General features: G+C 39.5%; 1 protein-coding gene across 1 annotated transcript in view; it reads left to right on the plus strand.

The window, feature by feature from the left end:
- The window catches only part of LOC126259401 (protein 60A), a 197,913-nt gene extending 196,018 nt beyond the window's left edge, over positions 1-1,895 (plus strand). The window contains exons 5-6 of the mRNA XM_049956172.1: positions 1,209-1,285; positions 1,370-1,895. Of these exons, the coding sequence (XP_049812129.1) occupies positions 1,209-1,285; positions 1,370-1,627 (335 nt within the window). The 3' untranslated portion in view covers positions 1,628-1,895. The remainder of the gene's footprint in view (positions 1-1,208; positions 1,286-1,369) is intronic.
- Positions 1,896-14,207: the final 12,312 nt, after the last annotated feature.

Genomic DNA, 14,207 nt, shown 5'->3' on the forward strand with positions numbered 1-14,207 from the left:
AAAGCTAATGCAAGTATGGTCCTGCATTATGTCAATGGGATGGTAAGCCCTAATCTTTCCCTCTTCCTCTTTTGCCAACCTGTAGGCTGTTTGGCTACTGAAGATTAGTGACAGTTACTGCAGACTTCACTCAGCTGCTTTGCATGTCTTCCATGACAAGTCCCATAACATGATTTTATTTACATTTCTGAGACAATGTCTCAGTATTGCTGAATTTCTAGCTGACTAATTTTAGTCACTACTAATCAGATACTTCTGCATTGTAACAGTGATGTTCGCACTGTTGAGAATTATCTGTCACCAAATGAAGTATAACATTTTGTCTCCACTCTGTAATAGTATAAGAGCACAAACCTTTACTGTCCATGAGTAGTGCTTTTACCAAGCAAGCCATCTGCTGCAGTATAACTATGATTTTTTTAGTACCTGTGCTTCACTCTTTTAGTTGAGCTCACCTTCATACTTTGCTGGCCTAGCACACTTGCTGTAAAAACATGCCAAACAGTAACTAAATCACAGCCTGTGCATCAAGGTATTACAAATTGTGCCATTCACTAAGCAGAATGTGTGCCATACATTAAGCTGCCGGACAGGTTAAAACTGTGTGGTAAATCAGTATTTAATTTCAGACTGGAAGATGATGCTGTCAGAAAGTAGACATACTCTCACTGTTTTTCCCTCTCTAACATCTTACAGCAACACATGCTAAGCCAACACTTCATTGAGGAAGAAAGTGTTCATTGCTCAGAATGGTGTAATAAGGCTAACAACAGCTGCACAGCACATTCACTGTCCTATGTGGTTTGTTGTTAATAATCGACTGCAGCGTGAAAACATTCTTACAGACAATACCGGATGGACAAATGACTTACGCTAACCTTCACTAAACCTTAATGTGGAAATGAAAGGATTGAGGTATTCAGCCACAAAAATCATTGACTACTTTCTCAGGGAAGGATCTTAATGTAAAAGACAATCCTGTAAATGGTCAGCATGTTGCCATATTTTTCTCTGTGAAAGTGTATCTCATTCTAAACTAACTGACACATTCCACATTATAATGATAAACTCATGTTATTGTCCATAAAACATAGAAATAAGTGACTAAGTAAATAATTGCAATGAAACGAAATACATTTTCATGAATTTAATTCTTTATGTGCTATATAGATTTTTAATTTTAAAGCCTCTTATTTTTTATTTTTTAGATACAATTCCTCACTGGACATCAAGGAACTGCCAGCTGCGAACGCTTTATGTGAACTTTCAGGATCTTGACTGGAAGGTGTGTAAGACATTTATAGGTTGAAGTACTGAATTGCCAACATATGATGATGACGTGAACTTACACCAGTCAAACTTGTTGCAGGATTGGATAATTGCCCCAAATGGTTACCATGCCTGGTATTGCAGTGGTGAATGTAACTTTCCTCTGAATGCACACATGAATGCCACAAACCATGCAATTGTGCAGACCTTGGTTCACCTGATGTACCCAACACATGTCCCAAAGCCGTGCTGTGCCCCTGTGAAGCTCGGTCCAGTGCATGTGCTGTATTATCTTGACAAATTAGTCACACTCAACAAATACAAGAACATGGTTGTGAAGAGCTGTGGCTGTCACTAACTGTGTGTGTACTGGATTCATGATCACTGTGTTGCACTTTCTTTCATTGTAAATATACCATCGTTCATGAATGTGTACTTGTGAACCTCATGGTGAAATATATTGTGCAGTGTTTTTTAAGCTAGTTTTGATAAGTAATTATATAACCAATATTTTTTAACTTCACAGACAATAAGAAGTGATAATTAGCAATTTTTATCAGCCGTAACTCTATGTAAATACCTGGAACATATTTAGAAAATATACATTACTGTTTTGGGAACTTTTACCATGGTGTATCTTTTTTTTTTTCTTTTTTTACACACTGATGAGACAAAACATTGTGACCACCTGCTTAATATCATGTTAGTCCACCTTTGGAATGTAATAGAACACTGATTCTGTGTGGCAAAGATTTAACAAATCCTTGATGGGTTTCCAGAGGTAGGTGGCACCCGACGTCTATGCACAGATCATGGAGTTCCCATAAATTACAGACGTTGGTATGCAGGTAAGGAACTGGTGCCCAATAGCATCCCATGAGTTCCACTGGGTTCAGGTCAGGAAATTCTGTAGCCAATACACCAATGTGAGTTCACTATCATGCTTCTCAAACCACTGTAGCACAATTATGGCCTTGCGATGGGCTGTTATCGAGCTGGAAGATGTCATCAGTGCTGAAGAAGACATGAAGCATGAAGGTTCTCAACAATAACGTTCATGTATTCTGCAGCTTTCATGGTGCCTTCAAATACCATCACAGGTTCAATGGAAGCCCAGGTGAACATCCCCCATAGCGTAATACTGCCTCCACTGGTCTGCATCAGTGATGCTGTGCATGTTTCGAGCAGCCGTTCATCTGTGATACCATGTATCCAGTTACGACCACCTACCTGGTGAACACATTTTGATTGATCCATGGTCCAGTCTCAGTGATCCCATGCTGACTACAGTCTTAATTGACAATATTGGTTTAACAATACAGGAATGCCCATTTGTCTGTTGTGGATCCCTAATTCAACAATGTGCGCTTTACGGTGTGCTCTGAAACCCTTGTGCCTGCACCAGCATTGTACTCTCTCATCAGATTTGCCACAGATCACTGTGTATTCTGCTTTACAGAGCAGGCAAGCCTTCAGCCTCCACGTTCCATGATGAGGCATTCAATATCTCGTTACCTACTCGTGGCTTCCCCATCCTTCAACCACTTTCCATAGATGCACATGACAGTAGCAAGCAAACACAGGTTTGCTGTGGAATCCTTCGATGTATTCTTAATTCAAATATAACAAATTTTCTTGAGACTGAGAAGCTCACATCCACAAATTAGTGAAGTTTTAGAAAGTGTAGCTCATGCCAGACTTAGCTTGCCCTTCCTGCAGTTGATATACTGTGAACTATGTTTGAAGGGTAACAGGCAGATTACATATTTATAGGTTTCCAGAAAACATTTGACACCATGCCCCACTGTAGACTGTTGACAAAGGTACAAGCATATGGAATAAGTTCATTGATATATGAGTGGCTCGGAGACTTCTTCAGTAACTGAACCCAGTATGTTGTCTTCAAACACGAGTGTTCGTCAGAGACAAGGTTGTTTGGTTGATTTGGGGGAGGGGACCAAACAGCGAGGTCATCTGTCCCATCCTATTAGGTAAGGAAGTCAGCTGTGCCCTTTCAAGGGAACCATCCCAGCATTTGCCTTAAGTGATTTAGGAAAACCATGGAAAACCTAATGGCCGGACACAGGTTTGAACCGTTGTCCTCTCGAGTGCGAGTCCAGTGCGCTATTCACTGCGCTACCTTGCTCAGTCAGAGACAAGGGTATCACAAGAGTGCACCAGGGAAATTGATAGCACCTCTGTTAATTTCTATGTGTATATAAATGATCTGGCAGCAAGGGAGGCAGGAAACTGTGGTTTTTGGTGATGATGCTGTGGTCTATGAAGATGATGAAGTTGGGTGACTATAGGAAGATACAAAATGGCTTAGACAAAATTTCTAGCTGGTGTGATGAATGGTAAATGTCGAAGAATGTAAGTTAATGCCAGTGAATAGAAAGAACAAACCTGTAATGTTCAGAAAAAGTATTACTAGTGTTCTAATTGACACAGTCAATTCGTTTAAATATCTGGGTGCAATGTTGCAAAGCAATATGAAATGGAACAATCATGTAAGAACTGTGGTGGGAAAGCAAATGGGCAACTTTGGTTTATTGGGAGAATTTTAGGAAAGAGTGGTTCACCTGCGAAGGAGACCGTATAAAGGACACTGGTGCGATCTGTTCTTGACCACTCCTAGAGTTTTTAGGATCTGTACGAGGTTGGATTGAAGGAAGACATTAAAGCATTTCTGATGTGGGCTGCTGGATGTATTACTGGTTGGTTCAAACAACATGCAAGTGTTATGAAGACGGTTTGGGAACCCAAATGAGAATCCATGGAGGGAACACAACGTTCTTTTTGAAGAGCACTATTCCAAAAATTTTGAGAACTTGCATTTGAGCCTGACTGAAGAGCAATTCTGTTACTGCCAACATACACTTAGTATAAGGACAACAAAGATAAGATATGAGACATACAGATAGTTGTTTTCCCCCATTCTGTTTGTGAGCGGAACAGGAAAGGAAATGACTAGTAGTTGTACAGGGTACCCCCCACCGTGCACTGTATGGTGGCTTGTAGATTGTGTGTGTAGAAGTACAGGTTTATTACAAATGATTGAAGCGATTTCACAGCTCTACAATAACTTTATTATTTGAGATATTTTCACAGTGCTTTGCACACACATACAAAAACTCAAAAAGTTTTTTTAGGCATTCACAAATGTTCGATATGTGCCCCTTTAGTGATTCGGCAGACATCAAGCCGATAATCAAGTTCCTCCCACACTCGGCGCAGCATGCCCCCATCAATGAGTTCGAAAGCATCGTTGATGCGAGCTCGCAGTTCTGGCACGTTTCTTGGTAGAGGAGGTTTAAACACTGAATCTTTCACATAACCCCACAGAAAGAAATCGCATGGGGTTAAGTCGGGAGAGCGAGGAGGGCATGACATGAATTGCTGATCATGATCTCCACCACGACCGATCCAACGGTTTTCCAATCTCCTGTTTAAGAAATGCCGAACATCATGATGGAAGTGCGGTGGAGCACCATCCTGTTGAAAGATGAAGTCGGCGCTGTCGGTCTCCAGTTGTGGCATGAGCCAATTTTCCAGCATGTCAAGATACACGTGTTCTGTAATGTTTTTTTCGCAGAAGAAAAAGGGGCCGTAAACTTTAAACCGTGAGATTGCACAAAACACGTTAACTTTTGGTGAATTGCGAATTTTCTGCACGAATGCGTGAGGATTCTCTACCGCTCAGATTCGCACATTGTGTCTGTTCACCATTAAGAAAAAATGTTGCTTCATCACTGAAAACAAGTTTCGCACTGAACGCATCCTCTTCCATGAGCTGTTGCAACCGCGCCGAAAATTCAAAGCGTTTGACTTCGTCATCGGGTGTCAGGGCTTGTAGCAATTTTAAACGGTAAGGCTTCTGCTTTAGCCTTTTCCGTAAGATTTTCCAAACCGTCGGCTGTGGTACGTTTAGCTCCCTGCTTGCTTTATTCGTCGACTTCCGCGGGCTACGCGTGAAACTTGCCCGCACGCGTTCAACCGTTTCTTCGCTCACTGCAGGCGGACCCATTGATTTCCCCTTACAGAGGCATTCAGAAGCTTTAAACTGTGCATACCATCGCCGAATGGAGTTAGCAGTTGGTGGATCTTTGTTGAACTTTGTCCTGAAGTGTCGTTGCACTGTTATGACTGACTGATGTGAGTGCATTTCAAGCACGACATACGCTTTCTCGGCTCTTGTCGCCATTTTGTCTCACTGCGCTCTCGAGCGCTCTGGCGGCAGAAACCTGAAGTGCGGCTTCAGGCGAACAAAACTTTATGAGTTTTTCTATGTATCTGTAGTGTGTCGTGAACATATGTCAATGAATGGAGCTACAGTGAATTTATGAAATTGCTTCAATCATTTGTAATAGCCCTGTAGATGTAATACGGCCAACCAAGTTTCCTGTTTCCAAGACCCTTGTTCTCAGGTGGCAAACCATAACAAACTGCCCGTGTCAGTTGTTTACGTCAGTGGATTTCACCATTTACTGCCCCGTCATCAGTGAAATGATTCCCCATTTATCTCTGCTCTGCTTATAAACTTCCCTTACTGCATTAGTACCTGCAACATCCCCAGGCAGCATGTAGTCTCGTGGCGGGCAGTGCTCATAATGTTTCTGTCTTATCAGTGTAAATTCTTTTGAAAAGTTTAAAAGCAACAGTATTAAGATGAGTAAAGATACTCAGGAAGAGCAGAGTGACAAAGCATGACTGCATGACATGTATACTGTAACTATAGGAAAGACAGATTTTGCTGGTTATTCAAGAATTTGAGATTCCTTTGAAGGAAACATGGCAGTTGTATGAAAATCCTCTGATGACAAACTGGTACCAGTCACAGGAGAAAAGGCAGAAAGGTGAAAGGAATATGCAGAATGGGTGTATGAAGGAAAGAAAGAGAAAGTAGCTGATGATGGGTGATTCGATACTGAGAAAAGCATTTCATGGCAGTAAAAGATGTCAGTTGTTATAAGATACTTGGAGTACAGGACATTCCCTCAAAATTTTTGACACTTTGGTGTATGAACCATTGCAAAATTCTCCCATGCGGTATGCAAGATATATGAGATAGGCAAAATAATATGTGACATTCAAGCAAAATGTAACCCTGTACCAAAGAAGGGAGCTGTTGACATGTATGAGCATTACTGAACGTCTGTGTAATAAGCCATGTTTCCAAAATACTAATATGGATTAACTATGGAAGAATGAAACAAGCAGCAGAAGTTTCTTTTTTTTAAAGAGATCAGTTTGGGAGACACAGGCTCTATGACCAAGGGTGTCTGCAGAAATTTTCCAGGGAGGGTGGGGCCAAGGCTCTAAAATTGTCATTTTTTATATCAATGACTTAGTCACTTTCAAGACCTGTTATGACATAAGAACTACATTTTATAGGGGACACAAAAAAACTAATATCACAGAAAACTCATGATTGTCCACTAAATATATGAGTAAAGACTCTGTACTTCAGGTTCTGGAGGGAGGGAAAGGGGGGAGAGCAAGTGCCCCCTCTTGTAGATGTGTATGCCTATGACATATCTTGGAAGATAGGTTGAAGAAAGATAAACCCACATCATAGATTTGCAGATTCAGGACAAACTTTTGACAATTTTGACTGGAGCACACTCTTTGAGATTATGAAGTTATGAAGGATAGATACAGGGAACGAAAAAGGGCTCTAAAATTTGCACAGAAATCGAATTGGCAGAGCTGCACAACATGAAAATGAGTAATAAGAAGGTTATAGCTTATACATCATATTGCTACATTTGTGGACATAGCAATCAGTTAAGGAAACCAAGGAAAAATATGGCAAGAGTTGTGAAGTTCAGGAAAAAAAAGAAGGAAAAATCTTTGAGATCCGCCTTTAATACTGTAATTATGTCAGAGACAGTAAAAGACTAGGAAAATCAGTTGAACAGAATTGATAGTGTCTTGAAGGTTGTAAAATGAACTGATGATAATGAAGAATGAATAATGGAGGACAGTGAAATTATGCCAGGAAATGTTATGGGAATACGTTTAGGAAACGAGATGCCAAATTGAGTAGGCAAATTTACCTATTTGGGCAGAAAAACAGTGACAGTGCCAGAAGTAAAGTGTGTTTCAGAAGCGGATGGGCAAAGCAGGGAAAAACTTTTTTGAAAATGAAAAATATGTTAAAATTCAAGTGTTAGGTATTTTAGGGTAATTTTGTCTAGAGCATAGCCTTACATGTTGTGGTCTTCAGTCAAGACTGGTTTGATGCAAGTCTCTAAGCTAATCTGTCTGTGCAAGCCCCTTACTCTCTGCATAACTGCATAACCTGCTTATGGAAATGAAACATGGACGATGAACAGTAGAAACATGAAGATAACAAAATTTTTTGATGTGGTGCCACAGAATAATGCTAAAATTTAGAAGAGATACTATATTTAAATGGGAAGAAATGAGCTTTTATGGTATAAGTAGAGAAAAAGAAGGGACAGATTAGTAGGACATGTTCTGAAGCATCCAGAGTTAGGTAATTTGATAGCAGAGCAAAGTGTGGTGGGTAACAATAGTAAACAGATAATAGAACTTAAATACCATAAGCAGGTTCGAGTAGATGTAGGGCGCTGTAGCTTTTCGGGGATGAAGATGCTTACACTAGATAGACTAGTGTAGAGAGCAGTATCAAAGCAATGATTGACTGAAGACTACAATACCACCACCTGTAAGTAATGCTGAACATATTAGTAAGTTATAATTTCTTGGGTGGGTTGCAAAACTATATGTTTGTAGAAACATTTATTTTTAGATACTTTCATTGCAACCAGAATTAATCTCTTTGAAAATAGTGAAATTGGGGCAAGTAAACATATTTGTCTTCTTTTTATTAATTTTTGTCCTGCATAATAAATTTGGGGTAACTTCTCACATATACAAAGAGGCACTCAGGCCACAAAATGGTAATTGGAATAATGTATGTAGTCACACAAATACATCACTTGCATACTTCTATTTGAGCAGTTGGGAGTGCTAACAACTATCTCTTGGCATATTTATTCACTGATAAATTTGTTGTCAACAATCCATTTCAGTGTGAGAATAACAGAGATATTGGAAAGTCATGAATATATTCAGGTTTGTTTCATCTACAGAAGAGAATTACAGAAGTTCAGAAAAACTGAGCTAGCAGACACTAGAAGATAGGCACCAGCCACCCCATGGATGCCAATTTACAAAGTTTCAGAAACCAGTATTAAATGAAGAATGTAGGAATGTAGTACAAACCCCAATATTCTGCTTTTGTAGAGTTTGCATAGACAAGATTGGATTAATTACAATGAACACAGAGGCTTTATGCAGTAGGCTCCTGCGGTCCATATGTAAATGGAATGGGGAGTGCTCCTAATATGTGGTACAATGGAAACTATTCTTTGCATTGCAGCTCATAGTGATTTGCAAAGTATAGATACAGTTGTAGAATAGAAGGAATTGCCCAGAAGAAATGATTTCAGATTAGACTTACATTTGCTTTGCTACTTTTCAGACATTGTGGGCTATCAGGCAAATGCTCAGAGAATTTTGTGGCTGCATTGTGAACTCCTTTAGAAGCCACTGACATCTGTAGTAATGAGTAAAAACGGTAACATTATTTGCCAGTAAGTAGATGATGATGATGGTCGGTTTCTTGGGCACTCAACTGCACCTGTACAAAGTCCCAATTTTTACACAATCCACTCTAGCCACTGTCACAAATGACGATGATGATGATGAAATAATGAGGACAACACAAACACCCAGTCCCCGGGCAGAGAAAATCCCCAACCCAGCCGAGAATCGAACCCAGGACCCCATGGTCCAGAGGCAGCAACGCTAGCCACTAGACCACGAGCTGTGGACCAATAAGTTGATGGAAATAAAATGTGTGACTGAGAAAGTCTTTTCAAATGTGCATTAAAACTGTTTATCATCTACAACTTCCATAATCTAGAGGAATCGTAGAGCAGAAATAAGTAGTCAATGCAGACTTCTAAAGCAATATGGTAGTGTCTGTGGAACATGTGACTAGTCCCTAACAACTCCCCCGGCAATCCTCAAATGTGAAGAAATAGTACCTACAGTTTTTCTTGTGCCAGAGTCTGAGTATCGCAGGTAAGTACTATAATTCAGTCTTCCAACAGAACTGCATTCTTGCTCATTTCATCTATTTCCCTTGGCAGTCTGGCCCACTTCCTAGCATTTAATGTGCCAAGATTATTCAGCCAACAGTTCTAAAATATTCATAATACCAGTGCCAGTGGTTTACCTGGCCGTGACATCAAATGTTGACAATAAAATGTACTGATAACTTAAGTACAGATCATAGCAAAAAAGTATTGTATGACATAGTCATAAGCAATGGCTCAATTAGTGTGTTTAGAGAGAAATTATGGGAAGAATGCTGGGGAGAAGTTTGTAAAGAACTGAGTGTTGATGGTAAATTTAGCTCTTTGTTAAACATATTTCTGCAGCATGTTGAATCTTATCTTCATGTAATACAAATAAGGGTACAGTTTAATAGAAGTAAGGGTGGATGGATAACCCGAGATTAAAGTATCTTTTGTCAGGAAGAGAGAGATCTAACTAATTCAGAGCTTAAGCTCCATTAGCATAAGTATTGTCAAATACTCAAATCTGCTGTTAAAGAAAGCAAAAGTCATGTACTATGCTCAAACAACCAAAAGGAGTCTGAAACCTGTTTGGTAAAATAGAAACAGCTAATAGTGGGTCTACACCAGTTATATTGAGATAGGCAACCAATGGTTGGAAATGTGTTATGGATTACGTAGCATACACCACATAACCACAGTACAATCTTGTTCAAAGTGACAACTGCTAGTCTCAATGTATACCTGGCAACAGCACATGGAGTTACGCCACACTCTACCAAAGATCCATGTTGCCTGTTATAACAGAAGACAGGCAGGTTGGACCCTAGCAAGCAGGTATTCATCTGTTTCTAGGTGGATTTAATACACCAACATCTTGACGAAACCGCAGAGGGAGAAGTCCAGAGGCCTGAGATCTGGCAATCATGCTAGCCATGGGACAGGACCTCCTCTTTCAATCCAATGATGTGATGGGGTTATGTGGACACTCAGGTGCTCATGGACATTAAACACTGAAGTGGGCTGGTGCACCATCATGTTGAAATCACATCCTTTTGTGGACAACGAGGGGTACACTCTTCAAGAACTGTGGCAGCACCTCTAACAGGAATGCCAGATAATGTGGACCATTTAAATGGGGAGGCAGCAAGTAAGGCACTATTAGATGATCTTGGACAATGTTTGCCTATATGTTGACAGAGAATCGTTGCTGGTGGCCACTGATGTGGATGGCATGGGGATTGTTCTCATTCCAGACATTACTAAAATGGCTGTTGAAAACATCAGCAGTGAACTAGGCCTCATCTGTGAACTATACAGACTGTATGAAGTTTGGTGCTACAGTACTGTGGGGGATATTACATTGAGAGAAGTGAACATGGGTCAAAATCTATTGGTCTCAGTGCTCACACAGGTTTCACCAGTAGTCTACACACTCCACCCTTCAAAGTGTGCATTTTACAGGTAAGTTGATGGTTGGTTATTGCTGGGTTGTCAGACACGTGATCCAAAGTCTGGTGTTCGGACATGTCTTTGGTGGGAACCCTGGTCAGTTCTCTGTGGCATGAACAAACCTGACTCTCATAAGGTGGCATCCACAGAGGTAAAATTCTTTCAGTTAGGATGATGTCAGTTGGGAAAGCATTCTCTGTACATTCATACTGCTTTAAGGGCACTACATCATTCTGCACTGTACATTAAATGCATGTCTGCCAACTCTTGTGATGAGGAACGTTCCATTTTTGACTATGCATCATGCTCTGTACACAATAACACTCCTCACCAAGGACACATCACACCAAAAACTGTCTTGTGCAATGGACAACTGATACTGTGGATAGTAGTGTGTGTGTGTGGCACAGGCTAATTCCTTGGTGTGATGCATGTGGTCATAACATGATACTTGCACTATGAGATAAGTGGGTACAGTATATCTGGTGGTCAGGGTTGTACACTGTTTATTACCTGCTCCCTGTTCCAGCATACAACACACACCCGGGATGTTTGCGACAGTGTGGCAGAACTCCATGAGCTGTTGTGATACATGCATTAAGACTGGCAGTCATCACTTTGAATGATTATTATGAGCTACATTGTTGTTATTAAGTGTACGCTGTGTATGTCTATAACACAATACATATACATTTCTGACCATTGCTTCGCTATCTCAATATAATCAGATGTAGACCCACTGTCACCTATTTCAATTTGACCTGAAAGGTTTGAGACACCCTGTATTATACTCCAAGAATAAGGCAAAAGCTATTTGGAACATTTTAAAATAAGAAACTAAAAAAAATAATGATCCTATGAAAAGGAGCCCCAGAAAAAGTTCTTGCAGAATGCTGACACTTTTAAAATATTTTCCTGATAGTGGCAGCAAATATTGCAATCATTAAAGATGACTAAATACAGATGCATTAGATTTGCTTGTACACACTGCATGTGCTGCTAACAGAAATTAGTTTTGAAAGTATAGTCCCCAAGCAAATTAGAAAATTCATCAGGTCACAAAAATGTAGTAATTCTGCTGGCCATGATGATGTTTCAAGTAGAATATTGAAATATTGTCCTGACTTTATAGGGTTACCTGTAAGTTAATATTTGTAATGATTAGGTGACTAGGCATGTTGTCTGACAGACTTAAATATTATGTAGTAGCACACATCTACAAAACTGTATGTAAGACACCACCTCTGATTACAGACATGTCACTTTTTCCAGATGTGTCTGAATTAGTGATCTATGATATAATGGCAACCTTCTTGCATGGACGGAGTCTTACCTACATAACAGAGAGCTGAGGGTCTAATTAACAGACTATTTCACAGACATGAAACTAACCTCAGAATGAGGGTATGTAAACAGTAGGTGCAGTGACTTTAAAAAGCATTTCAAAAAATGCCTGCAATGAAGAGACTATGAAAGAAAATTTGCAAGGAAGACAGAGGAGGGACGAGGTTTGGTATGCTGCATTAATAATAATAATAATAATAATAATAATCATGACAACATTAGCAGAAGATTAAGAGATAGACATAGGACAGCAGAGAGTGAAGAGCTTCCTATTTATATCTGTTAAGATACAGTTACACCAAAGAGGAAGATGTATTTGGCAAAAATAAAGACACAAATGAGTTCACAGCCAAGATATTTTTATCCTAATTTAGACGTTTCCTGGTTTTCTCATTGTGGGCTTTCTTCTCATCCTGCCCTACACATTTTCTTCACCCCTCTTCATTTGATTCTGAAAACTAGTGTTTCTGTCACCTTTTATTTACCTGTATTTTTGCTGTAGTACAGTAAGTAGAAGTCTCTTACTGTATTCACAGAAGTATTGTTTCATGATAAATGTTAATGTGCTCATTTTAATAGAAGAAGAACAGCAGCTATTTAAAATAACTTATGAAGCATAAAATTATTTTTCAGAGTTGTGTCTTTCCTGTTAATTTTGTTATGATAAATTGACTGGAGTGACCACAAACGTTTTAGGTGGTACATTATTAATGCTGTATTTAACAGGTGCTTCATGTTATTAATGTATTTGTGACTTGTCTGATATTCCTAAAGGTTCTTGTTAACTGTGGAACCTACAAAACATGATGAGTGAATTAATACAGTGTTTTATGTGTTTGTTACATAACTGTGAGAGTAACTATACTATTCTGTCTCATTACGATTTCAAAGTGGTACAAAGATTGGCAATTTGCTTTAAATTTTCAGAAATATAAAATGGTTGTTGTTGTTGTGGTCTTCAGTCCTGAGACTGGTTTGATGCAGCTCTCCATGCTAATCTATCCTGTGCAAACTCCTTCATCTCCCAGTACCTACTGCAACCTGCATCCTTCTGAATCTGCTTAGTATATTCATCTCTTGGTCTCCCTCTACGATTTTTACCCTCCACACTGCCCTCCAATACTAAATTGGTGATCCCTTGATGCCTCAGAACATGTCCTACAAACCGATCCCTTCTTCTAGTCAAGTTGTGCCACAAACTTCTCTTCTCCCCAATCCTATTCAATACCTCCTCATTAGTTACGTGATCTACCCACCTAATCTTCAACATTCTTTTGTAGCACCACATTTCGAAAGCTTCTATTCTCTTCTTGTCTAAACTATTTATTGTCCATGTTTCACTTCCATACATGGCTACACTCCATACAAATACTTTCAGAAACGGATTCCTGACACTTAAATCTATACTCGATGTTAACAAATTTCTCTTCTTCAGAAACACTTTCCTTGTCATTGCCAGTCTACATTTTATATCCTCTCTACTTCGACCATCATCAGTTATTTTGCTCCCCAAATAGCAAAACTCCTTTACTACTTTAAGTGTCTCATTTCCTAATCTATTTCCCTCAGCATCACCCGACTTAATTCGACTACATTCCATTATCCTCATTTTGCTTTTGTTGATGTTCATCTTATATCCTCCATTCAAGACACTGTCCATTCCATTCAACTGCTCTTTCAAGTCCTTTGCTTTCTCTGACAGAATTACAATGTCATAGGCGAACCTCAAAGTTTTTATTTCTTCTCCCTGGATTTTAATACCTACTCCAAATTTTTCTTTTTTTTCCTTTACTGCTTGCTCAATATACAGATTGAATAACATTGGGGAGAGGCTACAACCCTGTCTCACTCCCTTCCCAACCACTGCTTCCCTCTGATGTCCCTCGACTCTTATAACTGCCATCTGCTTTCTGTACAAATTTAAATAGCCTTTCGCTCCCAGTATTTTACCCCTGCCAGCTTTAGAATTTGAAAGAGAGTATTCCAGCCAACATTGTCAAAAGCTTTCTCTAAGTCTACAAATGCTAG

This window comes from Schistocerca nitens, chromosome 5, assembly GCF_023898315.1.
Source record: "Schistocerca nitens isolate TAMUIC-IGC-003100 chromosome 5, iqSchNite1.1, whole genome shotgun sequence".
In the NCBI taxonomy this organism is placed as follows: domain Eukaryota; kingdom Metazoa; phylum Arthropoda; class Insecta; order Orthoptera; family Acrididae; genus Schistocerca; species Schistocerca nitens.